The 26,672-nt window shown below is 32.0% G+C and overlaps 15 protein-coding genes and 1 non-coding gene across 16 annotated transcripts; 7 read left to right on the top strand and 9 right to left on the bottom strand.

The window, feature by feature from the left end:
• The first annotated feature begins 325 nt into the window (after positions 1-325).
• On the top strand, positions 326-2,502 carry ASCRUDRAFT_76603 (uncharacterized protein). The gene has a single exon (XM_020193538.1). The coding sequence runs from the start codon at positions 424-426 to the stop codon at positions 2,461-2,463; it is 2,040 nt and encodes a 679-aa protein (XP_020046399.1). The 5' UTR covers positions 326-423; the 3' UTR covers positions 2,464-2,502.
• A 413-nt stretch (positions 2,503-2,915) lies between these two features.
• Positions 2,916-5,564, bottom strand: TIP41 (Tip41p; the record flags this gene model as incomplete). The annotated part of the gene is made up of 2 exons (XM_020195010.1): positions 2,916-4,511; positions 5,256-5,564. The coding sequence occupies 2 exons, from the start codon at positions 5,562-5,564 to the stop codon at positions 2,916-2,918; spliced, it is 1,905 nt and encodes a 634-aa protein (XP_020046398.1).
• A 590-nt stretch (positions 5,565-6,154) lies between these two features.
• On the bottom strand, positions 6,155-7,171 carry ASCRUDRAFT_8860 (uncharacterized protein; the record flags this gene model as incomplete). The annotated part of the gene is made up of 1 exon (XM_020195009.1): positions 6,155-7,171. One exon carries the CDS (start codon positions 7,169-7,171, stop codon positions 6,155-6,157), a length of 1,017 nt encoding a protein of 338 aa, XP_020046397.1.
• An 869-nt stretch (positions 7,172-8,040) lies between these two features.
• Positions 8,041-8,710, bottom strand: CNB1 (calcineurin regulatory subunit B). Its single transcript, XM_020193537.1, has one exon. The coding sequence runs from the start codon at positions 8,680-8,682 to the stop codon at positions 8,248-8,250; it is 435 nt and encodes a 144-aa protein (XP_020046396.1). The 5' UTR covers positions 8,683-8,710; the 3' UTR covers positions 8,041-8,247.
• A 176-nt stretch (positions 8,711-8,886) lies between these two features.
• CKA2 (casein kinase 2 catalytic subunit CKA2) lies at positions 8,887-10,256 on the bottom strand. Its single transcript, XM_020189357.1, has one exon. The coding sequence runs from the start codon at positions 10,079-10,081 to the stop codon at positions 9,092-9,094; it is 990 nt and encodes a 329-aa protein (XP_020046395.1). The 5' UTR covers positions 10,082-10,256; the 3' UTR covers positions 8,887-9,091.
• Positions 10,257-10,492: 236 nt separating this feature from the next.
• On the bottom strand, positions 10,493-11,028 carry AIM29 (Aim29p; the record flags this gene model as incomplete). Its single annotated transcript, XM_020191891.1, has 2 exons — positions 10,493-10,869; positions 10,971-11,028. The coding sequence occupies 2 exons, from the start codon at positions 11,026-11,028 to the stop codon at positions 10,493-10,495; spliced, it is 435 nt and encodes a 144-aa protein (XP_020046394.1).
• A 512-nt stretch (positions 11,029-11,540) lies between these two features.
• On the top strand, positions 11,541-13,652 carry ASCRUDRAFT_8856 (uncharacterized protein; the record flags this gene model as incomplete). The annotated part of the gene is made up of 1 exon (XM_020195008.1): positions 11,541-13,652. One exon carries the CDS (start codon positions 11,541-11,543, stop codon positions 13,650-13,652), a length of 2,112 nt encoding a protein of 703 aa, XP_020046393.1.
• ASCRUDRAFT_156057 (sumo domain-containing protein) lies at positions 13,479-15,635 on the top strand. Its single transcript, XM_020189356.1, has one exon. The coding sequence runs from the start codon at positions 13,778-13,780 to the stop codon at positions 15,572-15,574; it is 1,797 nt and encodes a 598-aa protein (XP_020046392.1). The 5' UTR covers positions 13,479-13,777; the 3' UTR covers positions 15,575-15,635.
• Positions 15,636-16,200: 565 nt separating this feature from the next.
• FMT1 (methionyl-tRNA formyltransferase) lies at positions 16,201-16,845 on the bottom strand (the record flags this gene model as incomplete). Its single annotated transcript, XM_020189797.1, has 1 exon — positions 16,201-16,845. A coding segment is annotated over one exon (645 nt), but the record flags the coding sequence as incomplete, so codon positions are not given.
• Positions 16,846-17,218: 373 nt separating this feature from the next.
• ASCRUDRAFT_156055 (uncharacterized protein) lies at positions 17,219-18,462 on the top strand. Its single transcript, XM_020189355.1, has one exon. The coding sequence runs from the start codon at positions 17,563-17,565 to the stop codon at positions 18,328-18,330; it is 768 nt and encodes a 255-aa protein (XP_020046390.1). The 5' UTR covers positions 17,219-17,562; the 3' UTR covers positions 18,331-18,462.
• Positions 18,463-18,594: 132 nt separating this feature from the next.
• Positions 18,595-19,932, top strand: ASCRUDRAFT_36215 (glutamate 5-kinase; the record flags this gene model as incomplete). Its single annotated transcript, XM_020190675.1, has 2 exons — positions 18,595-19,438; positions 19,493-19,932. 2 exons carry the CDS (start codon positions 18,595-18,597, stop codon positions 19,930-19,932), a joined length of 1,284 nt encoding a protein of 427 aa, XP_020046389.1.
• A 675-nt stretch (positions 19,933-20,607) lies between these two features.
• PIH1 (Pih1p) lies at positions 20,608-21,037 on the bottom strand (the record flags this gene model as incomplete). The annotated part of the gene is made up of 1 exon (XM_020193536.1): positions 20,608-21,037. A coding segment is annotated over exon 1 (424 nt), but the record flags the coding sequence as incomplete, so codon positions are not given.
• A 312-nt stretch (positions 21,038-21,349) lies between these two features.
• On the bottom strand, positions 21,350-21,421 carry ASCRUDRAFT_t109. The gene has a single exon. It is a non-coding gene; the product is annotated as a tRNA-Glu (tRNA).
• Positions 21,422-22,816: 1,395 nt separating this feature from the next.
• Positions 22,817-23,593, bottom strand: BRR1 (Brr1p; the record flags this gene model as incomplete). The annotated part of the gene is made up of 1 exon (XM_020195004.1): positions 22,817-23,593. One exon carries the CDS (start codon positions 23,591-23,593, stop codon positions 22,817-22,819), a length of 777 nt encoding a protein of 258 aa, XP_020046387.1.
• Positions 23,594-24,131: 538 nt separating this feature from the next.
• Positions 24,132-24,998, top strand: RPC31 (DNA-directed RNA polymerase III subunit C31; the record flags this gene model as incomplete). Its single annotated transcript, XM_020191066.1, has 2 exons — positions 24,132-24,588; positions 24,643-24,998. 2 exons carry the CDS (start codon positions 24,132-24,134, stop codon positions 24,882-24,884), a joined length of 699 nt encoding a protein of 232 aa, XP_020046386.1. The 3' UTR covers positions 24,885-24,998.
• Positions 24,999-25,326: 328 nt separating this feature from the next.
• Positions 25,327-26,583, top strand: ARG1 (argininosuccinate synthase; the record flags this gene model as incomplete). Its single annotated transcript, XM_020191889.1, has 1 exon — positions 25,327-26,583. One exon carries the CDS (start codon positions 25,327-25,329, stop codon positions 26,581-26,583), a length of 1,257 nt encoding a protein of 418 aa, XP_020046385.1.
• Between the last annotated feature and the right edge of the window lie 89 nt (positions 26,584-26,672).

The raw sequence follows: 26,672 nt of genomic DNA, 5'->3' as shown, positions 1-26,672 counted from the left end.
ACTATTCACACCTCACCAGACTAGTTACAGAGATTCTTCATTAGGACTCGAACACGAGACATGCTTTTTTTCTTGCTTTGGAGTAGCATGCAGATTCAAACATCTTATCCCGCTGCGCCATCTCAAAGACATTTTCAATCCGGTCCACAGCAACTGTATTTATATATAATTCTCATACTACATAATGGCATGTGATTTGAAAGATGACTAACAGCGCGTGTGCTTACATAAACCAATTTCTTGGTTTTTTTTATTTTGAGTTTTGTTTCAATGTTTGTTTTACCTCATCTGAAATTGATCTGAAGTTGCTGAGGTATGAATGAAGCTGATGTTCAACCTGCCTATGAAGCAAAATTAGAGTAGAAGGTTTACTGCAGCTTGGTGAGCCTGGTTTATTTCAATTGCAACTTTTTCATATAAAAAATGCCTGCATCCATTTCAAATCAATCGATTGGCTCTATGAATTCTTTGAGCTCTGATTCATTTTTGAATCAGAACGACATCTCTCTTAATCATAATAACAATAACGATAACACTGAGAACATAAAAAATGCTTCTGCCAATTCTTCAGCTGGCAATGAGCTGCTAGATTCCAAAAAATATAACAATGTATCTAGCTTTTTAAGAGAAGCTGCCTCATATTGGGAGAATGGTGCCAAAACAATTGATGAATTAATCACTCAAAATTCTTTGTATTTAAATGAAATCAAAAACTTGAATAATTATCTAAATAATCTAAAAAATGAAAATGCTATACTAAAAAATGAAAACTTACTTTTAAAGAGTAAATTACACAATAATACCTCCAATGCTTCTAATTTGATCCAAAATATTAATCACTTGAAAGATAAAAATAAAAAATTAAATGAAAAGGTAACTTTATTTTCAAAAAATTTTCATATAAGTGAATCAAACTATCAAAAATTGAGATTGCAATTATACGATATTTCTAAAAAACATAATGATATAAATCTAAATCTATATCAAACTAACGAAAATAAAAACAAAGATAAAATTCAAGTTAACAACAATTGGCTATTTATAAAAGATATCGATTTAAATCATAAAACTTCTCCATCCAATTCTTCTAATGAAGATATGAATCACTTTAGCGAAAATACCAAAAACGGCATCATTGATAACAACCAGCAACAAAATAACATTTATCTCAATTATAATGAGAATTATAATCATAATCGCAATAGTAATGAGGATTTCAGTGATACAGAACCTAATCAATTTATAAATAATACAAACTTGAACTTTGAAAACCGTAAAACAAATTTTCATAATAATCTGAATAATAATTTGACAAAAAATCTTCATAGATCGTTAAATCATAATTCCACTTCTAGCATTAATAAAGATTTAGATTTTGAATCATCAAATGTATTTCATTCTAAATCCAAGTCTAATATCAACTTTATCTCCCATTCTAATGAAAATAAACTAAGTGATAACATGATTGCTAAAAATATCAACAAAAACATTGACGAAGAGATTAGAAACGTTAATAATAATAGTAATAATAATATAGAAAACGACAAGTCCCAATTAAATTCAAGTTTTAATCTTTCAATTGATGATAATAATCATAGATTATCTACTTCAACAACATCATCTGTTTTATTAAATCTGCCAACTCTTTCGAAGATTAATAGTCCAAAAATTGTCCGAAATAAGTTTGTTAATAAACCCACTGTATTTGACACACAAAACAATTTTAATAAAAAGAACATTACTCAAAATACAAATATCAACCAGAAATCAAATTTAAACCCAGCTTCTACTTCAACTTCAACTTTAAATTTAAATTTAAATTCAAATTCAAATCCAAATCCGATTCCAATTCCAATTCCAAACCCATATAGTAATTCGGAATATAATACTGTTAATAGTAGTAATAAAAATATTAAAAATAATAACAATCAGTTTTTGCCCGCAAATCCTTCACATTTTGCTCAATCATCAAACACATTTTCTCCTACCCTATCATCTACAAATTTAACAAATACTTCCTCATTGTTCTCCAACCTGCCAAATCCTTCTTCAATCACTTCCGCCTCACTTTCTTCTATCTATAATAGATCAAATACTTCAACTCCTACCCCAAGTGTTAATCTAAATCAAGCCTCTAACTTGCTTTCTTTATCTCATTTGAAAAATTTAAATGATGTTATCTCTGTCAAAATAGTGCCAGCTTCAACTTTCAAAAAACTTAACAATAATAAACGTTTGAATAGTTTTGTTCAAAGTTTTAATAGAAACGACAATTTATCTGATGTCATTGAAATATATGAGAATTCCTTGTCATTTTCTATCAACAGTAATAACACAAATAAATTTGATTACATTTTTAATGGTAAACCAATAAAATACTTTGATGTACGACTAAGAGATCTTGATCAATTCAATACTCACAAAGGATTTATAACTTTAGAGGTCAGAAAAGTTATTTCTTAACTTCTTTTTTAATTACCAATTAAACTTATGGTTACTAGCTTTATTATTCAATGAGCTTTTATTTCTTTTTTCAATTTATTTCTTTGTTAATGAAAATCTTGCTATTGTACTTTTTTTTTCAATTCAAGGGTTATCTAATTTAGTATTTATTTGTTATGTCTTGGCTATTTTTATTTTTACTTTATTATTTTTCCCCTAATGTTAAATGATAATTCTTTTCTTTTCTTTTCTTTTTTTTTTTCTTTTCTCTTCTTTTTGAGTTTTGTATTTAAATACTTGAGCAGTGTGTTATATCTATCTAAACTAAATATAATAAATATTAATTTATTAGAAAAAATTGAAAAATATAATTTTAGTCTGCTTGTATAGTTAACTTTACAAAAATAAAAATACATAAATATCTATCTATCTATATATATCTATATATATATAAACGACGAAAATTATATAAATTACAATCTAATTTCTTCTGTTTCAGTTTTGATATGTTTTAAACGACCACTAACCCAATTGCTATCCCTTAATAAAGCCCTTGGATCATTTGAGGAATAAAAAGAGCTATACTGTTTTGCTTTGTGTAACACATTGTCATATGTATCCTCTAGTTCTTTATACTCTCTTAGAACAAAATTATCATTAAATTCGATAAATAATCTTGTATCTTTTATTTTGAAAATCACATTATCGACTCTGAGAAAGAATCTTGACAATAGCAATAGTCTCTCTGCCATCACTCTAATTTTGATTTGTAAAATGGATATACCATTATCGGCCAATTCGTCTTCATAAAGAATCATTTCATCAAAGAATAAAATGGGGTCTTCTCTTTTTAACTTATTTAGAGGGATTTTTTCATTTGTTGGTTTAAATTCTATTGGCTTATTATTATCATCATCAATGCAGTTATTTTTGATTAAAGTGCCTTTATAGTGAGTTGTATAAGTCCAATCAAAAGGTTTTAAAATTTTTGTCAAACCATCATCAGAGGAATTCGAGATATTTGAGGAATTAAATGTATTTAAATTGTTATTATTGTTGTTGTTATTATTAATATTGTTATTTTTTCTTACAGAACGCCAATGATCTGAATGAGCAACTTTTAGTAATTTTTTTTCATCGCAACCATATTTCAACACTAAATCAAGGGCATCTATGGTGTTAAAGTTGATTTCAAAATTTTTAGCAGAATTGATAATTTTAATGTGATTATTGCCAAAGATCATTTCAGGAAGAGGTAGGTTTAATTTTTTTTCGTAGTAATCAATTTCTTGTGCATTGAAAATGGGTTTTCTTGTTGTAAAGACTTCCCAGTTATTGATTGATATTGAAGGGGAGTCTTTAATTGGGAAGGAGGAAGCAGGGGCAGGTATTATAACAGCACCACAATGGGAGCATTTGGGGTTATTGCAAGGCCCATCGTGAGAAGTTGCTGGTATCATTACATTTGAGGTGTTAATTGGGATTTTAATATCGAGTTCATGGTTAAAGTTGTGGGTATGATTGTAGTTAGAGGATGGAAGTGAAAGTGGAAGTGCAAGAGGAGGAGGTGGAGGCGAAGATGGATAAGAAGAAAATAAATTAGTATTGGTATCAGTGTCATTATTATTATTATTATTATTATTATTATTTTTATTATTATTATTATAGGGTGGATTGGATATTTTATATTTATTTGGCATAATTTTGTTTGGATTTTGGCGAGATCTTGTGGACATTAGAAACATCTCTCTAGCTGAGTTTATTTGGACAGCATTGATACCATACCTTGATGATGGGATAACAAAAGTATTTTTGTCATTAGTAGGTAGTTTTTTATTGATATCTCTGATATCAGAGGTAATTTTGGAAGAAAGAATGGTGGTAGTAGTAGTAGAAGAAACTGGGGGTTGATTTTTGGATGAAGAGATTTCTGAAAATTGTGTCGATGGAGTGGATGAAGGAGGTGAAGAAGAAGAGGGTGAAGAAGAAGAGGACATCTCTAAGAAAGATTCGAATAAAGATAATCTGGTGATATTTGTGGATTCAGAAGAGAGTTGATAATTATTTGGCTATCGCTGAAGAAAGCAGTAGGAAAGAATAGAGTTGACGAAATCACCACACCAAACGAAGATTTCACAACTGAAAAAAAAGAGAGAGTAGAAGTGGTATTAGAGAGACTGAGAGCAATTGCTCGTTCAATTGAAGAGAAGAAGAAGAGGTAATAAACAGATAATAAAGAGATAAGTGATAAAAGTAGAGTAAGAGTACAAGAGATAAAAATGGGCAACAGAGGGAGTGGAGAAAGTAGAGAATTAGGAGAAGAGAAGTAAAAATGGAGCAGAATAAACAATTCAAATAGGTGAATAGTAATAGTAGCAGTGAGATTGTTGAGAGCAATTAAAGGAATTCGATAAATTTTATTGTTTCTACAAAGATCACAGTGGTTTTGGTTGTTCAATTACTGGTTTATTACAGTTAATTGTTGTTCTATTAATTGTTTATTGATTTTTTTTGTAAAAAAAAATTTATATAGGGAAAAATTGGAAAAAAACAAACAAACGACTGAACTCAAGTAATTTATTAATTGATATAAAACAAAAGAGGAGGACCGAATAAAAAAATTATTTTGAATGAATTATCAAATTACGTATATTAATTACTTACGAGCTGAACAATTGAGTGAAACAATTAGAGATAAACCAGATTATAAAAAATGATAGCCATTAATTTTTTTTTTTATTTAGATGAGAGACCAAGGAATTACTTTAGCAGTTTTGCACTGGTTAAAAACCTCCCCCATTTTGGTAACGAACAACTTCAATCACATCACCATCAATCATTTCGAACTTCAAAGGGGAGTCGTTGGGAGTCACTCTAGTTCCATCGAACATGAATCTGATGGATTCAGGATCTAGTTCGTTTTTGGTGCAGTAGTTGTCAAACAACTTCTTGAATCTGGTGTGCATTTTGATTTGGTAGATTAATTCCAAAGAGTTGTCTTGCATTCTCAACTTGATTTTGATTTTTTCGTTTCTGTCTTGGGTGGATCTGGTGGATCTGTCGCTTGGATTAGTGACAGAGGGAGAGTGATCACGACTGGGGGCAGTAGAGGTGGTGTTCATGGTGGCAAAGGAGCAGTGTGGTACGACAGAGCAGCAGTAGCAGCAGTTGGTTGTTCAGTGGAATCTGGAGTCGACGAAGTAAATCTGAACAAAGTCTGGAGGAAAGAGCCTGAACCGAGAAGAAGCAAAGTGAAGAAACCAAAACAGTAAATATAAATAAACAACAACGCGATCCAAAATAAACATCAGTGTAAATGGGGCAATGCCTGTTCTGTAATTGCCGCATTGGACAGTTTCCGTAATGGGCAACAGCGCAAAACAAAGTGTTTATTTGTGTTTAAATCTATGGAAGAAGAATAGAAGAATAGAAGAGTGAACAGTTCAACAAAAACAGAATAAAACAGAACAAACTAAAACAGAAAGAACAGAAAGAACAGAAAGAACAGAAAGAACAGAAAGAACAGAAAGAACAGAAAGAATAGAACAGAAAAAATGAGCATAAACGTAAACATGCAAAAACTAACGAAATAAACTGCAAACCACTGACAATCTTGAGTAGTCTTTTGCTGACCATGGAGTCGATGGTTGAATGAGATGGTTGAACCTGATAATTAGATCAAGTTGTTGTGGCAAAGCAAAACTGGTGAGCATCACTTGTAATAGGCATAGAGAATCTCGCCATGCTGGAAATCGTATCCCCTTTCTAGATCAATGGTCTTCCCCTTGTAGTTCTTGAAGATCAAGCTATTCACATTGTTATTTATTTTGCTTGAGTATTTGATAAAGATCTTTCTCAATAGCTTGATGTTGTTGGTGTTTTTGTCCATTTCTTTTGCTGGAATCTTGAAATAGCATGGCTTCAACATGTTCAGCTTTCCAATGATTTGAATTTGCACAAAGTTCAAATTGTTTTTCTTCAAAATTGATTTTTTTCTAGGCAAGGGTTTTTTGATCATTTCATCTTTGATTTCTTTATCTAGTTCTTTATTGAGATCTTTCTGAGCTCCATTTGCATTTGCATTTGCATTTTCCTTATCAGATAGCTCGTCATTCAACTCGTTTAGCGGTTTAAAGGTCTGGTTATATGGAAATTTGCTTTCGTTTTTATTAAAATCATTTATGTTAAAAAAATTCAAATCGTGTTTATTATTGATTTGGTTGTAGTTGAATATTTTCTTTCTTAGAATTTCATTTTCCATTGTCAACTTGTTTAAATTGAGTATCGAGTCTCGTAATTTCATTTTCAACTTATTGTTAATGTCGCTTATATTATTGTTGTGGTCACTATTAGTCTTATCATTCTCGCTATCATTATTTAGTCTGATTCTTAGGTTTTTAATCTCGGTTATCTTGTTAAAATTATCCAATTTCAACTCGTTATACTTTTTCTTATAGTTTTCTTTATCCTTTATTAATCTATCGATGATTTCATTATCTGTAGTGTGAGTTTCTTGCTCAACAGCAGTCTCCTTTTCTTTGGTAGGACTGCTTATAATATGGTAGTGATTGTTTATATTGTTTTCATAGAACTTTATCTTTGACTGTAGTTCGTGAATCTGGGTGAATAGATTGGTCTTTTCATTTATCTCGATTTCATTATATTTTTTTAACTCATTTATTATATTATTGAAGTTATGAGTGTTGTTATTGTATATTTCTAATGACATTGTGTGTTTGTTCTATTGTTTAACCACGAAGTGAGGGATTAGAGTAATGATTATCTTTTTTCTAAGTTAATGAGGGCTTATTCATATTATATATTATATATGGTATATAATATAATATAATATAATATAATATAATATATTCTTATTCTTGTATTTATATTTATATTTATACTGGTAAAAATATAATCAAAGTTTGAAATAGAATTTTGGTTTACGATGTGTGTAGAAAATAATAAAAGTATTAAATGAAATTATGGTGATGAAAAGCCAATATAAAAGAAATAAATTACAATACGATAAATTGCAATTTAATATAAAAGAAGAAAACTAAATTTGTACAATTTAAATAAAAATAATAAATCACTCTCAATTACAAGATCTTATATTGCTTGATGATAAATAATTGGATACCTTGAAATAAAATGACATGCTTATTGAAATCTAGTGAAATAGCAAAAGGAAGGGAATTAAATCTCATCTGGGAGTGAATAGACGAATAAAATCATAATAAAATAGTAAAATAGTAAAATAAGAAAATAATAATCTAATGTAGTTCAATCCAATTTTATTAAATTTAATCTAATGTAATGAAATCAACTATCCAGAGGATAACAACTGTTTTTTCCCTGTCCATACAACCACTAACCAACCAAATTCAATTGGAGCCAAAGGTACATGCAAATTATATGCAAATTACATGTTAATTGCTGAAACAATGCGATACAACCCAATATAACCCAACATAACTGAGTATTTCCTCTAGATGGAATGGAAAAAGTGTTTATTTTGGATGTAGACGAAGGGAAAAAGACATTTCCCAATCGGGACAGCAGACGAGATATAAATGATATAAATGATATATCACCATTAAACGTTCGACTGAAGCTACTGTTGGAAGGAGGTTTATTAAACTACTCTGGTTATTCTTGCATTGCCAGGCTCTTGCGAAGGGCTCTGGCATGGGAGTCTTTGCCATCAATGTGTCTAAGAATTACAGTGCTAAAGTGTAAATGTGGTAATGTGATAATGTCATGTCTTGAGCACAACTGGTGCTTGTTGCTATATATTTAGGTGCTTTAAAAAGAATGCAATGTCAACGAGTTTGCAATCTCAGTGTGTTCCACAGCTTTTTTGAACTCTTCGAAATCCAACGTTCCATCGCCATCTAGGTCGTTTTCCATTATGGTTTTGTCCACAATTTGCTGTAACTGCTCGTCAGTCAAGTTCTTTCCCACCATCACCTTCAACACTATGAATAATTCTCCATTTGATATTACCCCATCCTTGTCGATATCATAAACACTGAAGGCAAACCTCAATTTTTCCTCTTTCGAGGTCTTGTTGGAGAAAATAGACAAGGCACTGATAAACTCCTGGAAATCTATCGACCCTGAGGAATCCACGTCGATCACTTCCATCAATCTTGTTGCTAGTGGGTTGGAGGAGACACCGGGGATGGTAAGAAACTCGTCTTTATCAATTGTTCCATCGCCATTGCTGTCCAACTTCATGAATCGCTTACGCAACCTTTCTATATCATCAAGATCAACTAGACACAGTGTTAGTTCCCATGCTTCAGGCTGGTGCTTTGCACCCTCGTTCTACAGCTCGTCATACGTACAGTTGGTGCCATCCAAAAGATCTTCCACAAGCTTTGAAGACGTTAACCCCATGTTTGTGTTCTATTCCACTCTGCTTGTTGTGTCGACTCTTCTCCTTCCTCTCCTTCCTCTTCTTCCTCTTATCTTGCTTCATTCTCCTTTTCGTCACCTGACAGAACGTAAGCACAACAGTTTTCCTTTTCCACCACTCCAAAGGACTGCGATTGCTGTGATGTTCAGCTCATCCTCTACACTCGCCTCACAATTGCTGAATATATATTCCATTCTTGCTACATTGTCTTGCTATATACCCTGGCTCCTAGAATGTGGGTGTGCCCTCGAAAAAGGGATGCTCCATGGCTTCTTTGGCTGTCAATCTCTCTTGGTGGTCGTATCTCAATAAATTGTCGATGAGGTCGATCACTGTGTTTGTAGTAAATTTTCGATTGTTGTCATTGATAAAACTTTGCCAGCTTCTTTCATTGCAGGGACTTATCAATCTCGACGTTTCCTGATCCAAGTCGATTCCGTACTTGTTCAAATACAATTCTAGTTTGTTTGTACCCAATACTCTGGTGATTTTAACTAACTGATCAGGATTGGAATTTCCCCTGAAAAAGGGCTCGATTTTGAATATTATAGCCGCCAACATTGCCCCAACTGACCATAGATCTAACGAGTAATCATACTGTTGTAAATTAACCAACAATTCTGGTCCTTTATGATACCTAGAAGCCACCCTAACATTATAATTGGTTCCAGGATGATAAAACTCTGCCAACCCCCAATCAATTAACCTCAATTTTCTTTTGATTGGATCGATCATAACATTTTGCGGCTTGACATCTCTATGGATTATCCCCATCGAATGACAATAATCCAACCCAATTAATAGCTGTGTAAAATAATATTTAATATCAATGATTTGAAATTTAGGATACAACACTCTAAAATCAATATTGTTGACATGTTCAAATATTAACGCAGGAATCTTTGAATTAGGATCATGAACTATATCCAACAATCCAACGATATTTTTTCCACCTGTTAAGTTTTGTAAAATTTTAACTTCTCTGAAAATTTTTTTCAACTTCACTGGTTTTAACACTTTAATGGCACATGGCTGTTGATTCAAAATATTGATTCCATCAAACACCTCTGAATATTTTCCTCTCCCTATTTTGCTTATAATCTCATAATTCGATATGTTGCTCCAAAATATTTTATGATCTTCATAATCCCAGTATTCTCTTGGTCTATCTTCACAAGCATTTGCATACACTTTAGACACAGAATAAACTCTCATCATGTTGGAATACTAATCTACTCTACTGATTATAAGTAATAGGTACCAAGATACTAAAGATACTAAAAATGCTAATTTATCAATCCAATAACCTTTGATTTGTCGTTGAAATATCTACTGTTCCAATAGCAATGGATGGTGCTTTGTTATTGTTGTTCAAAAGATAGGAGATAAAAACAGAAACGCTAAATTTTATCTACGGTTTGAATCCGATTGAGAATCAGCCGATATGCCGAGACTTACACGGCTATACGTTTCGACGTCGGATCACACTTCGCATGGTCTTGTGTCTCCAAACTTATGAACTTACGAACTTACAAACTTACGTATCCACCGGCAATTCACTGATAAAACATGTTTAATACTCACTATAATTCAAAGAGATCAGAGATAAAGACCCTTCACAAATTTGCCTTACCATTTTTCAGCTGGATTTGCCTTGAATTCCAAGTAGTCTGCCATCTTAAAATACGATATTTCAGTCTCATTCTCAACCCCATATTCGTACAATGTCTTATCCAACTCTTTCAATATTAGCAATTGATCGTCTTCCATGTTTATTGTCAAATTCATTGTTTTGGCCCCATGAGCTTTAGTGTACAACTTCAATGTATCAAACTTGCTTGTTTTGAAAGGTCGAAATAGTGAGTTGCTCAAGATTACTTGATTCATCAATTCCATCAACTCCCTGATGGTCGTTTTAGTCAAATCTATGTCATGAAACACCCAACTCTTCACATTTCTATAGGCAAATGATTTTATTACTCTAACAGTTATCGTAGACCTAGTAGCTGATTCAATTTAATAACCATGTATATATTTACATACATCTGTTAGTAATGCACTCGAATAACACCTCTTACTCAAACACGCAACCTCCATTAACACATACCAGGTCGAACAGTCGACGTCAAAGGCTCCTCAGTGTCGTAGTCGTTTATCGTCTCCATTTGCTTTCTTTAGCCTTAAACAAATACAAGTAAACACAAACAACCAAAGCACAAAACTCCACAATCATCTCCAACTTCTCAGATGGCTCCGAAACCTACAATTTTTAAACGAATCAAAAAAACGTCAACAAAGACGCGAGACCCATCCCTTTGGTTTTCTTGTTTTCTGTGCATATGACGCATGCACATGCAGTGCATTCAACATGAAACATCCAAATCAGGAAGGCATCGATGATAGTAAAACACTTATCAGTTTTCCTTTTTTTCTTTTTTTTCTTTTTTTTCTTTTGCTTTGGAGTTTTGCTTTAATTTATATTATGTGTAGTATTTTATCTTGTTTAAACATTTTTTGATTGTTCAAACTTAATGCAGATTATTTTGAAACATTTGAGAATCTGGTATAACCATCAATATTTATAAATGATAATTTCCAGGTATTTTAGAATTATTAATATTTTTATTTTCCTTGATTTAATATTTTTTTTGCTAAACTAATTTATAAAAAATAGAAAATGTCAAATAAAAAGTTTAATTCAAGCAATTTGAATTGGATCAATACTCAATATAAGGTCTTTATTCGCTGGATAAATAACCAATTTCAACAAACTGATGATCCAATCATAGTAAATTTGATTAAAACAAACCCTAGTCTAATTTTTGTTAAAAATTTATCAAAGGATTTATGCAATGGAGTGAAATTAATATTCTTGTTGAAAACTTTGTATATCAATAATTTTGCTATTGATAAACCAACCCACACACCTTTAAATCAAAAATTTAGAATAATCCATCCGATTCATTTAAAACCTATTCATAAATTACATTCTATTGAGAATTTAAATCTTTTTTTTGATTTTCTAAAATTCAATGATAAAATTTTCTTGAATAACATATCGGCTGAAGATATTCTAGAAGGAAATTTAAAATTGATCCTAGCATTAATATGGATCCTAATATCTAATTTTACATTAAATTTTTCGTCCAGTGATCTTGACAAATATGAAAATAATGTCATCAAAAATCGCGATAATACTACTATAACTAATAGTAACAAACTCAAAACAATAATAAATGAAAAAAAATTCTTATTGAAATGGTGTCAAAGAATTATATCTCATAATACACTTTATACTAAAAAGGTCAATTCAATAGATAATTTTTCAACAAATTGGAATAATGGATTAATATTTTGTGCAATTCTACATTATTTTAGACCAGAATTAATCAATTTTGGTGATTTGAATCCTAAGAATATAGAAGAAAATATCAATTTATTTTTAAGTGTAACAACAAATGTATTGAAGATACCCAAGTTGATTGATTTAGATGATATAAATAACAAAAATCCTGATGAAAAATCTATAATTATATATATAGCATCATTATATCGTTATTTCAATAAGAGTAAACTAACCAATACGTTAAATAATAATTATAAATATAAAGACAATTTTGATTCCAGTTTACTAAAATTATTTCTTGTCAAATCAATTGAGATTATTGAATTGGAAAAAAAATACGAAGAAAATGTCAAGAAATTAAACAATAACATTGATGATCAAATCAAAATCTGGAACTCAACAAATTTTAGAGAGTATGAAGAGTTTTTAAAACAGTTTACCATAAATCAAAATAATAATAATAATAATAATAAATCAATAGTTTATAATAAATATGAAAAATTGATTGAAAATTTCAATGAAATCAAGATATTAAAAGAAGTTGAATTTGATAGAATTTATCTCAATGATAAAAAAAGAGATTTAGCTAATTTGTCTTTTCAATTATTTTCTAATATTGATGAAATTCGATTCAAATTAAAAGCCTTCCAGTTTATCAATAAACATACTAGTGTTAATTATTATCAAACTCAAAATAATTTTCAAAAATTCCAAATCAAAAATAAATGGCAATTACTAATCAAAGAACAAATTGATTATAATTCAAAAGTAAAAGAAATATTAGCCAAATATCAAAATTTAATCATCATTAATTATTTAGAGAATTTATATGATATGAATTTGAAGTTTAAAAAATTGAATGATAATGTCACTGATAACTTGAATAATATAAATAATTTGCAATTAATTTTAAACAAATTCAAAAATTTTTTAGCGATATTGGATAAAAGTTTAAAACCATTCAATGGCATCTTAAAACAAATGAAAAAAAAAATTATTGAAAAAGCCTATTATCCCAATCTGAAATTAAACAAATGCAACGAGATGATCAAGTTCAGATTCAACGATTTATATGAGTATGAAAATTTGAAGCACTACAGCAAACTTACAATCACATACTTAAACAAAAACATTACCTTCATCAAAGAGACCCTGAGTCCCAGCAAATGCATCAGTTTGGCTAATGTGGAAGATGATTTCAGCAAATTCAGCGAAATCAATGGAACAACAAAGAAACGTCTAAGTGATTTGGCATTAAGACAAATCCTTGAAGAAGAATATGAAAGCACCAACAAACGACTTTTGGAAGCATCTAAAGGATACAGCGGAAACCTGTCACCATCATCCAAAGCACAAGATGAAGAAGCAGAAGAAGCACAGTTCGATTTCGGCCGGTACATCGACTTTTTCGGCATTCGAACACGAGCACATTTGTACACATGACTGAATTGTTTTGTTGGTTTTTTTCGTGTTTTGTCTTTTTTCGTGTTTTTTCGCTTTAACCACAGATATAATAAAGAAGAAACAAGAGGCTTTAGTGGAATGAAAGTGCTTGTGCATTGGCGATAATGGATCCTATACAAGCCTTCTACGAAAGTTCATTAACGAGTTTGAACAAATTGAAAGAAAACTATGACAACGAATTGAAATTGGCTCAGGAGAAGCTCTTGACCTCAGAAACTAGACTAAACGAAATCTCGAAACAGTTGGATTTCGCTATTGTTGAGAAAAATCAATTGAAGGTGCAAAATCTCTCTCTACTTAAGGAAATTGACATCTTGAGGAAATCTAATCAAACACTAAGGGAAAAATACAATGATTCAATTACGAATACCAAGTCTCACCAACAGGCAATATTGTTCAAGTTGGAACAATGGAAAACTATTAATAATTCGATAATTGAAAAAATGAATGAGTCTAAAATTATTTGGGGTTTTTTTAATAGCTCGTTCATTTCAAATGAAAGCCTAGTGCCAACCAAATCGTTGCAAAATGATTTCTTAGATGATCGCTCTATGAAGGAGATAACTGATCCCAATAGCAATAATAAGGATGCCGTAGAAAAACCGCACACTGACGATAATGAAGATGATACCAACATTGAAAATGGAAATATTAAACTTGTAACAAGTGCAAATAATGAATATGAAAACCGGGATGGCGATAATAAGGATGATAAAAATAATGGAAATCAGAATGATGAAGATCTGGATAATAAAAATCAAAACAATAAAATTAATAAAGATAAAAGCAATCAAATCAATCAAAGTAATGAAAGTGATGAAAAAAATGAAAAAGCTGAAATTACAATTGAAAATCCTATTATTACAGAGGATAAACTGTCTAATATCATCATAAATTATAATGAAACCGAAACAATTGAGTCAGAAAAACAAACTATTGCCAAAAATGAAACTGAAACTGAAAATAATAATGAAAACTTGAGTTTTACTGAAGCTGAAAAACCTAGAAGTATTCTAACTGAAAATAAGCAGCAAGAAATTGAAGACAGCTTATTAACCAAAACCCTGGATGAAAATCAGAAAAACATCTTCTCTGAGAACAAGCTTAACAAAATATTGAAAAAAAATATTACTACTGATGAGAGTTATACACCTAAACCATTTGTAATTGAAACTCAAGACAAAATAAATAATAATATCAGTACTAATGAAAATGAAAGCATTTCTGAGAACAAAGAAAACACTATTGAAAATCGTTATGCTGCTCCAAAACCTATACCTAATGTGTTGGATGATTCACAGAACCCACAGAAACATAATCAAGACACTTTAAATGATGGTCAAAGTAACTCTTCGTCTGTTAGAAATAATATTGCAAGTGATAGCAACAGTGTATCTTTGAATTCAAATCATGTCAAGGAATTAGAAACTCCACCTAATTCTCGGTCTTCACTTGACCCTGTTTTTGATAATTCTATTTCAGAAAAAAAAAGAACTAGTTCAATGATGAACGAGGAAAGTAATACCTTTGATAAATCTGACATTATATCTAGTGATATTGTAAATAATGATATTGAAAATGAATTTAGTCGTATAAATAGTGATGATAATGATTTTGTTAATGATCTGGTTCCACAAAATAAAAAAATCAAATCTTCCAAAATATCTAAGACTAAAAGTTTTATTACAGTTAAGGTTGTTCGATTTGATTCTTCGTTAGAGCTAATTTTTAGAATGAAAACTACAACCAAATTCAAAAAATTATTTTTATATTATTTGAGAAATGCGAAGGTAAATACTGAGGTGGTTTTCGTTTATGAAGGTGCTATTGTGTTGCCCACAGATACTCCTGCAAAACTAAAAATTGAAGATGAGTCGATAATACAGGCATTTCCAAAATAAATCATAAACAGGTTAGGCGTATATACATTAAAACTTTCATAATAACTTTCATTAACTCATCTCTTATTCATTTTTTTTTCTTTCATTCTTTTGTTCTATAAGTTGCTCTTTTGAGACACTCGCTAAGTAAAACAAAAATCATTTTCTAAATTTGTTTTCTTTTTTAATGAATTGAAAAATTCCATAGCTGATTCTTGCTTGAAATTTTCAAAAGTTAAGTTCTCAACCGCTATAAAATTTTCATTGATGTTGGGAGAACTGTGAACTTTAATTAAAATAGCGTTTGAATCATTAGATAGCTGGAAATGACCTATTGGGGAATTATCCATTGATGGTTTTGAGATTTCATTAAAGTACAAAGCATTTTTGGTTTCAAGATTATTGATAATCGAAATATCCTTCAAGATTACTCTTTTTTTTTCAAGATTAGTTAGGGTGTTATTTATGTTTATGTGATTACTTTCGTTGTCACTGTTATTCTTATTAATAATAATAATTTTTTTCAGCTTCTTTTTCAGAACTTTTTGAAAGCAATAAAGAGAATTGAAAACTTGAAATTTTCTAATCAATAGATAATTTGGAATAGATTCTGTTGAGTTTAAGTAAATTCTTTTGTCTATCGATTGGACTTTTTTGGTAAAGTTTTTTTTATAAGATTTAAGAGGTTTTATATAACGATCTGAAGATAAATAAAGATGATTTTTAAGAACATGAATTAGTAAATCTGAGCCAGATTTTGATAAAAAATCTGACAAATCAGTAATTGAGTTATAGATCTGTGGGTATTCGTCTGATTGATAAACTATTTGACCATGGTCGAATTTTGTTGGATGTAAAGTCTGAACAGTCACACCTGTAACGCTATCGTTGTTTAAGAGAGTGTATTGTAAAGGCGAGGAGCCAGAGTGTTTTGGTAGTAATGAGGGATGAATATTTAAACCACCAAATTTCAAAGACCTGATGAAATCTGAAGGAATTAGCAAACCAAAAGAGCAAGCAATTGCCATATTGAAACTGGTGTAGTTTAGTACATGATCGAAATCATTTTTGGCATCAACATAATGAATTGGAAGATTGTTTTCCAAAGCCAAAATTTGAGCATTGTTGACTGATTTTATGTTTGTTTTATGGCGATTTCTACCAATCGGTTTATCTGATTTAGTGAAAAGAACAAGATTTGAGATCAAGTTTGGATTCGAATTTTTAAGATCCAACAACGACTTCAATGGATTAACAGCAAAATCTCCAGTACCAAAATAAGCAATGCTCAATGGCTCGTAATTGTCTTGGTCATGGTTGTTATCTGTCTGATGGACTTTCTGATCTTCCAGTTCATTGGTGTTAAGAGATTTTCGGATGCCATGGCTAGTTGAAAAATTTCGAACATCAATACATATACTTGGAATGAAAAAAGAATTCTTGGGATCATCAGATAGACTAGAGTATTTAAAGACGAATCGCAGAGAATAAAAGTGTGTTTTCCTCGAAAAAAACAACCTAATGTTGCTGCGAAGTAATAAAAAAGAAGGCCTTTGAAACATTTTCAGGATAAAGCATTGATCGAATGCAAAAGAAGTTGATCTTTAGTTAAAATTCAAAGTATTTCAAGTTGAGGAAAATAACCAGAGAAAGGGATGTAATGCAGTAGCCGCAGTAGATCCATAAGGGTGGATGGCTTCTTTAGTATAGAACCAAGAAGATCGAAGGTGAAGGAAACCACTCTTTTATGAAAATAGTTATATTTTCTTAGGTCGTGGTGAATAACAAACTTTAGAGAACAGCTTTGGGCAACAGCAGATAATTTCTCATACTCTTTTCTGAAAAGAGTGGATGGAAAAATGGTTCAATAGCACATGAATGTGAATTGCTGTGTCCCAGCAGTAGCACCAAAAAAATAGTGATGGTGCCTTCTTGAGGTTATCACTTATTTTTATTTTTTCATTTTGTTTTTCCTTATTGCTGTTTCTCCAATTATATTTGTAACTGCCATGGAACATATGTCTTTTAGGTATGAACAAGAAATATTGCCAGACAAAAACTTGAAATTTAATACTAAAGAAAAAGTCAAGGAGTATGTTCAAAAGACATATGGAAGAGAAGCCAAATTAGGATTGGTGTTGAAAGCTAGCTGCAAAACTAGAATGTCATTTCATTGTCAATATAGTGGCCGTTATAATAAACATCACAATAACAATAAGATTAGAAAAACGCCTTCGTACAAGTTTGGATGCATATTTAATATAACTTACTGCTACCTGAGAACGGAAATGTGTTGGATAATGAGCAGACTTGTGTCTACTCATACTAATCATGATAGAATTACAGATATAACCTCCCAATCGTTGCTAAGACGAAGAACAACAGAAGTATCTGAATTCATTGAATCTAATTTCGAAAAGGGCATCATATCACCCTCAATCATAATTGGGTTGGTGGATTCCAAATTTAAGGTCAAACTAATTCCGAAGGATATTTACAATGATTTAAATAGATTCAGAAGGAAAAATGGAACCATAAATGCAACTTTTAAAAACACTACTATTAACTCATTATACATTGCAACTTTCGGAAAAGTCAGCCAAAATAAAGCTGCAGCAATGAAGCAAGAGATGATTTCTGATAACCCTTCCAACAACCTTCAAAATCAAAAGAAAGAGGCACAATCCATACTCCCTTCACTTTCTAGTCGACAGAGGCCCATCTGGTCTCAACTTGACTCAACAACAACTCCACCAACATCTGGTTCAATGCTCTGATGGAAACTAAAAACCTCTTTTCTCCAGCTTTCAGCTTTAGATGCTGCTTTGGTGCACATGCTTCTTGATGCTATTTGGAGCAAGTAAACGCGAGAAGACGCGTGTCTTAGAGGGTAACAAATCTTGGACGGAAAAATCTTCGTGAGTCATAAAGAACAGTTATTGGAGGATTTTTTTGGATGGTTGAAAGAAGACCAAAATGTGAGATAATTGTATTTCTCATTCACTTTTGCTATATCTCTTGATTTTTATTACTGAATAACAATGGCCAAACCAAAGATAAATAAACCACAAACATATACTATTGTGGTCAAACTTGGGAGTTCGTCAATTGTCGATGAGATTACTAGAGAACCAAGGATTGCCAACATGTCTCGTATTGTCGAGACTTTGGTGAAACTTCGAAGACAGGGCCATCGAATTGTAATTGTTTCTTCTGGTGCCATTGCGGTAGGTCTTAAAAGAGTTGGATTGACCTCAAAACCCAAAAAGCTATCGAAAGTTCAAGCTCTAGCCTCCATTGGCCAAGGCAGACTAATTGCCTTATGGGATGACTTATTTACTCATTTAAATCAAACCATTGCTCAAATATTATTAACGAGAAATGATATAATTGACTGGACCCAATTCCAAAATGCTAAAAATACTATGAATGAATTACTTGATATGAACATTATTCCTATTGTTAATGAAAACGATACCTTATCTGTGCAAGAAATTCGATTTGGTGATAACGACACATTGTCTGCGATAACTGCAGGAATGATTAATGCTGATTATTTATTTTTATTAACCGATGTTGAGTGTCTTTACACGGATAACCCAAGAACCAATCCAAACGCAAAACCAATTTTGGTAGTTGAGGATATATCTTCTTTAAATGTTGACACATCTAGTGGATCTGGTTCTGGGATTGGAACAGGGGGGATGACAACTAAATTAATTGCAGCAGAATTGGCAATGAGTGCTGGAGTAACAACAATTATTAATAAAAGCACAACACCTGAAAATATAATGAAAATTGTTAAACATATTCAGTCTGAATCACTAAAGAGTGATCTTGAAAATCACGATACACCCAAGAATCTTCGTGAAATTCATCAAATGAGTGAACATCATCATGAGAATGAAAGTGATACCGATATCGAACACCAAATATTAGCAGAGTTACAAAACTTGAAGATTAATGATGTTCCCTTGCACACCAGATTTATAGGTGACAGCCAGAAAGTTAAAGATAAACAATTCTGGTTATTGCATGGTTTGAAATCATATGGATCCATAATTATTGATATTGGTGCTTATAATGCACTAACCAGAAAAAACAAAGCTGGCTTACTACCCGTAGGAGTAATTGATATTGAAGGATCATTTCATGAAGCTCAATGCGTCACATTAAAGTTAGGTAAAAGAGATAAAAAAACCGGCAAACTAGATATGAGTGAAAAGCTAGTTGAAGTTGGTAAAGCCAGAGTGAATTACACTTCCTCTGAAATATCTAAAATCAAAGGATTACAAAGTAATGAAATTGAAAAGGTTCTAGGATATGCAGATTCGGAATACATCGCACATAGGGAAAATCTAGCATTTCCTCACCATTAAGCCGAGGGTGATATAGCAGCGAAAATCAACTTAAGAACTAGAACGAGAACTAGAACTAGAATATTAATTAAAAATTAGAATTACAAATAGTTTTATTAACAACAACATTAAAAGTAGCATTAGCATTAAAAGTAGCATTATCATTATAGATATAATTAGAAAAAAACAACAATAAAATTTTTATCGATTATCTAATAAAAACCATTAACTTATTTGTGTCTTTACAAAAGAATGACTCAAACAATAGTTTTTTATTATTTTGAAATAGGTACTCTGGCAATAGAATATCAAAATTCTTGTTTAATGAAATCAATTGCTTGGACTTGTTATAAGATAATTTATTAAAATTTTGATTCTTAGTATCAATATCAGTTCTTGCCAACCCTTGGAATTGAACTTCAATTAGTAGCTCATAATTGGTATCCCTTCCTTTCAAATTTATGTAATTTAATTGATAATTTTTGGGGTTATTCTTTTGAATTGATGCTGTAGATATTTCTGATATGAGTGGCTTTTTAGGTTTTTTATTTTGGGATATAAATTTCGATTTTTCTTTTGAATCAATTTCTTGTATTAAATTTTTCTTTATTAACGGTTTGGTCAACAGTCCTGCCTCTGATTCATTGAGATGGTTGTTGCTCTGATCATTTGAAGACTTTAGATCATTAATTTCACTTACCATCAACAAATGTTCGTTTTCTTTGATATAATTATTTAATTTTTTTTTTTCATTTATCAAGTCAAAGTTCTTATTGTCTGATAGACTTTGTTTCAGGACTGTAATTTGATTTGAATGAGGATCACCTTTATAGCTCATTTTAGGAAATTTCAAATTATTTCTCTTTATTTTAATATTTTGCAAATGAAATTTCAACTCAATCGAATCAATACACCAGTCTATTAGAATGCCCTTTAATGATTCATTTATCAAAATCCAGTTGAAGCATTTGTTGTTAATTAAACAATCTACTACATAGGAGAGGTTATTTTTTTTGTCTTTTACCTGAAATAATTTTGGAGATAAAAGAATTGGAATCTCCCATTCGTTATTTAAAATAGCTGGAAAGACCTTTTCTGGTATAAACTCGTTTTCAAACATATTAGGCAATGGAATCTCTTTGTTTTTGGCAATATTAATGAAAAGCTTAGTATTGTAAGGAATCTCATCAGACGATTCGATTAACGTCTTCACAACAAAACCTGGAGAAGGCATTAGATCAAGTAATTCTGTTGAAGCATCGCCTGCTGAACCAGCCTCAGTTAGCCTTACTAAACCCTTGACAGATTCGTTCCACTTTTCCTGAATCATTATTTGATGTTAGAAATTAAATATAGGCCAAAAACCAGTGAATGCAGAAGGAAAAAGAATAATTCAAACAGCCAGAAATCTAAAATACAAAAATATTATATTTAAAAATTCCGATACCGGGAATCGAACCCGGATCTGCACGGTGAAAGCGTGCCATGATAGCCATTACACTATATCGGAAACCAGACACTCTTAAGAGCCCCTTATATTTTATAAAGCAGATAGTATAGTTAAGTGATGGAAGTAAAACCATTATCTCTAGGACATTACCTGGGCAAGGTTTTTGAAGTGAAACTCTTCAAAATTAATGATAGCCAAATGATAAGAAAGTGGTGTCTCCAGAGGAAGGTGTATTTTGGAAGTAGAGATTATCACAGATTTGGGAAAATATTATGGGAAGAGCCCTACGATTAGGGCTCTAAATTGAAGTTCAGTATTGTTTTACAAAATTGTTCTTTTAATAAGGTAAGTAATCTGATCAGGTTGTGTATTTGTTAAAAACTAACAGCTTAACGAGAAAACAAAGGAACAAGAAATCATTAAAAATATAATCCTATAGTAAAAAAGGAAGAACAGTTGAAAATAAACAAGGAGAAAATAAAACCAAAACTCATCTGATTGACACCTTCCAAACATTAACACTTGGTTGATAGAAAATCGATAAAACCAATCATGAATTCAACATAACAGAAAACAGCAACAATTTAGTATTACCAAGGCGATTTGGTTTTCAACGTCGTTTAAGGTGTAATTGGTTTTTTATTCCAATTATTTAGGTTTTCAAAGCTAAGGAGGACTTAGGCAATGACACAGATATTTGGAAAGTATGTTCCCGGTGGATCATTATTGTCTTTGTTTTCAGATTTGGAGCTGTTGTGAGAAGGTTGCATGTTTAATGATTAATTGACTATGGTTTAAAAGATATTTGAAAATAAGATGATTGTGTAATTGTAAATAGTATGAGACAGAGGAACAAAATATGAACCAAAAGTGCCTCTATTTATATCATTTTGCGAGTAGAAAGATTCAGTTGTAGTTTACAATGGTTTGTTTGAGTTTGTTTGATCTTTATTGAGTATAGTAATAACAACCATACAAACCAAAATTGAAGTTTCAATTTATTTAATTTTTTACTTTTTGTTAAATGCTTTTCAAACAATTTGTAATAAATGCCTTACTCAACTCAAATCCGATTTTATACTTTAGTTCACACTTTCCTAATTCGGCCATTTCAATGGGAGAGTATTAACTCAAAAGCAATTGCATTTCTGGAGAAACTCGCTTTTTGATAATGATATCAAACACAACTCGGGTTTATGATGGCAGTTCAAAGATAATAGTATAAGAAAAATGGATTGCAGATCGTGAGTAAATACCAATTGGAAAAAGAAAACAAGACTGACTTGCTCAAAAAAGACATCTCAATTTGTTAATTGTCACAAGTGTAAATGGTGGTTTTGCAAAATATTGAGGATTTTTGTAAATGATAAAAATGTTAATTAATTTATACTAGCAAGATAAATTTTTTGGAGTGGAAAGTATTTCAAGTATTTAATGAAGTTTATGTTGAAACTGTTAGTCATTTAATAAATCTTTTTGACCATAAAGATCAGAGATTATAGCTAAAGACATATCATAAGTCATTAATGTGTCAGTGTCAAAATCTTCAGGGGATGAGAAGCTTTTTAGACGAAGGAATTTAATTTTCTTACCCAACTCCCTTAGTTCGTTCAAGTCATTATAAGTTAAAATTTCAGGTAATCTCAAAAGAATTGATATAAGCCAGTTGTTCAAGTGACCTTTATTTTTTTTGGATATAAATTTTTTATAGTAAGTAATTAGAGTGATGAATTCAGTGAATGATAAAATAGAGATTATATATGGTGTTGGAATAGTGGTGATAAGAAAGGATCTCCATTGGGTAAAGTTAGTGGGTATATCGATTTCAGTATCGAGCTGGTCGTTGGATTGATGGTTTTCTAGACAAAAGTTTAGTTGTGCTTTATCGTTTTGGAATTTCTTCAAGATCTTGGTTTTCCATTGTTTATAATTGGAGGAAGTAATGAGTAGCGTTAAAGAGTTATCTTGTGATTTTTTTTGGAGGTAATTGTTAATACCCTTTTTCAAGTTATCATCTAGAGTGGAGTCATTATCATTAGAAATGAGATTAGCTTTGGGGGATTTCTTATCAAGAAGGTGATTATTATTGTGGATATTTGATTTAACGAAATGGACTTGAGTACCATAGTCGCTTTCTATTCTAACAGAAGATAAGTAGGAGGAGACATCAGTTGGGTTTTGTTCATATTTTCCAGTGAAAGTAAAAGGCAATACAGCCTTTGATTGATCCATTGGTGGTGAAGTTGGTTGATTGAGTGGAAATATGTGGGTATGAGTTCTAGTACCAAACAGTGCTTATTAAAGATGTATTTTGTCACTACAGTTGAGCATAAATCAAAACAGAACAAAGAGGATATTTAATGGAGTAGGTTGAAGTTGGAGATTGTTAACAGAAGTAGAAACCACTGATAATGAGAATTATAAGGCTATTTCAAGTCAAACAGTGCAGTATATAGAAAGCAGTAAACAATAATCTATATATCCGGTAATATTCTGCTCTTTTGGTAATAATTGTAAAGGGATAAGTAAAGATTGAAAATGGAATATGTCAATTAAAGAGTTGATGGAAACATTTGAGGAGAGATTCCAGATATTTTTTTTACTTTTTTCAGTTTTTCTGTGATATTTTTCAGGGATTTTCTTTTAGCGGCCACTTTTTCAAGTTCCAGAGAATTACTTGGATGGGTTGAAAAGAAAGTGATTCAAAGAGGCAAGAACAACAGAGCAAAGCAAGGGAATTGAAATTGAGGAGTGAGCAGTGAGCAGTGATATGAGTGGCAGAAAGTTTGGGAGAAATGGTTTGTCTTTGCCATTTGGACTCGACTTTGACTTTCATGCGATTCGAGTTGGAGAAGTGAGCAAAGAGTTTGTGATTCCTGTGAATGGGCCCTTGAATGAGATCGACAGAGAAATAGCAGAGCAGTTCACAACGTTTTTGGAGATGATGAAAGATGGTCCATTCTACTCTGGTCAAATCAGCAGCAGGGGCAGCAAAGGAGCATTGAATGAGGAGGAGCAACAAGGGTTCAGCGATGGCATCAAACGATATTCCGACAAGTACTTGAAGAAGAGAAAAATCAGCAAAAGCATCGAGGACTTTCCATACAATTATGACTTTTTTCCCAGCGAGTTGTACAGCATCATGGGCAGTGAAGGAAAGATGATTTCGCTCACGCACTACAATACAAATAACAAGCAAATCAAAAAGGATGCAAAATCCACAAATAGTACTGGCTCCAAAGAAACTGAAGAGGTCACCAGCAGTGGTGGTCCCAACGAAGAGATTGATGATGAGGTCCAGGCGATGAACATATTGGAGCAAATCAAGAACATGGTGGAGGAAGACGACGCCATTGACATCAACAAAGTGACTAGAATGAACGCAGAACATGAGGAAGACGAGGAGGAGGACTACGACGATGGGTTTGAGGAGGACGACGACAACGACTACAATGCTGAAAAATACTTCGATGGGGGAGAAGAGGAAAATGACGATGGTGATGACGACGAGGCAGCTTTCTAGGGCTTTGTAAATACAAAAAAACAGAAGGATATAATAATATAAAAACACTAAAAGAATAAAAATATAAAAACATAAAAATATGGAAGACGTAGAAGTTGCAGTTTTGAGTGAGCCACAGCCAGTCATCACACCAGCCACATCAGCAGGCGGTGCTTATCTAGCGGTTTACAGCCTGGTGTCATTCGGTAGCATTTCTCTCTCAAATACTGGACCTTATCGCCCCGCGGTCCACTCGAGCCGATCGTGACTCATTGAAAATTTCCAAAATTCGAGATTTTTCTCTTGAAATTTCACTCCTCAAAAGCTCTGGAAAAAGAATATAAATACTCCCTGATCTTCTGTGGCTTTTTTCTTGTTGCTTGTTCCAAATATTTCAATTGCTCACTCCATTGATACTAGCTTCGACTAATTGACTGTTGCACAATCCCATCTCCCTCTCCTCATGTCTAAAGGAAAAGTCTGTCTTGCCTACTCTGGAGGTTTGGATACCTCTGTTATATTGGCCTGGTTGTTGGAGCAAGGCTACGAAGTCATTGCCTTCATGGCCAACATTGGCCAGGAAGAAGACTTTGAAGCTGCTAGAGCCAAAGCCTTGAAAATTGGTGCTTCCAAGTACGTCTTGGTCGATGTCAGAAAGGAATTCATTGAAAAAATCTTGTATCCTGCTATTCAAGTTAATGGAATCTACGAAAATGTCTATCTTTTGGGTACCTCCCTTGCTAGACCTGTCATTGCAAAAGCCCAAATGAAAGTGGCCAAACAAGAAAACTGTTTTGCTGTGAGTCATGGTTGCACTGGTAAGGGAAACGATCAAGTCAGGTTCGAATTGTCCTTCTATGCTTTAAACCCCAATGTTAAAGTTATTGCTCCATGGAGAGACCCTGAGTTCATCAAAAGATTCTCTGGCAGAAAAGATTTGCTAAACTATGCTGGTCAGAAAAACATTCATGTCGAACAAACCGCTGCCAAACCATGGTCAACCGATGAAAATTTGGCTCACATTTCTTTTGAAGCTGGTATTCTAGAAGATCCAAATACAACTCCTCCCAAAGACATGTGGAAGCTAACTGTTGATCCTGTAGATGCTCCCGATGTACCTGAGGACATCGAAATCCACTATAAACAAGGTGTGCCTGAAAAGTTAGTCTACACTGAAAACAACGCAACAGTGGAAGTTACTGATCCTGTTGATCTTTTTACCACTGCAAATAAATTGGCCAGAAGAAATGGTGTTGGAAGAATTGACATTGTCGAAAACAGATTCATTGGAATCAAATCAAGAGGCTGCTACGAAACCCCAGGTTTAACTATCTTGAGGTCTGCCCATATTGACTTGGAAGGTTTAACTTTAGACAGAGAAGTTAGATCTATTAGAGATCTTTTTGTCACTCCAACTTACTCCAAATTATTATACAATGGAATGTACTTTACTCCAGAATTTGAATATGTCAAATCAATGATTGCCCCCTCTCAAGTAACTGTCAATGGGGTTGTAAAGGCTTCATTGTACAAAGGCTCCTTTATAGTCAGAGGCAGATTCTCTGCGACTGAAAAATTATATGATGAAACTGAATCCTCAATGGATGAACTAACTGGTTTCTCTCCTCAAGATGCAACTGGTTTCATTGCTGTTCAATCCATTAGAATCAAAAAATACGGTGAATCCAAAAAAGAAAAAGGAATCGATTTTGACTTATAAGTGTGCTTGAAAGGTTTTCTTTTACCCAATTTTACAAATTCCCTACCAATCTCATTGTTTCAATAAAATTTTCATTCTAATTTTTTTAT

The sequence above is a fragment of the Ascoidea rubescens genome (assembly GCF_001661345.1).
Source record: "Ascoidea rubescens DSM 1968 unplaced genomic scaffold ASCRUscaffold_9, whole genome shotgun sequence".
Classification (NCBI taxonomy): domain Eukaryota; kingdom Fungi; phylum Ascomycota; class Saccharomycetes; order Ascoideales; family Ascoideaceae; genus Ascoidea; species Ascoidea rubescens.
Note: the sequence above shows the minus strand (reverse complement) of the source record. Positions and strands in the feature narration are given on the sequence as shown.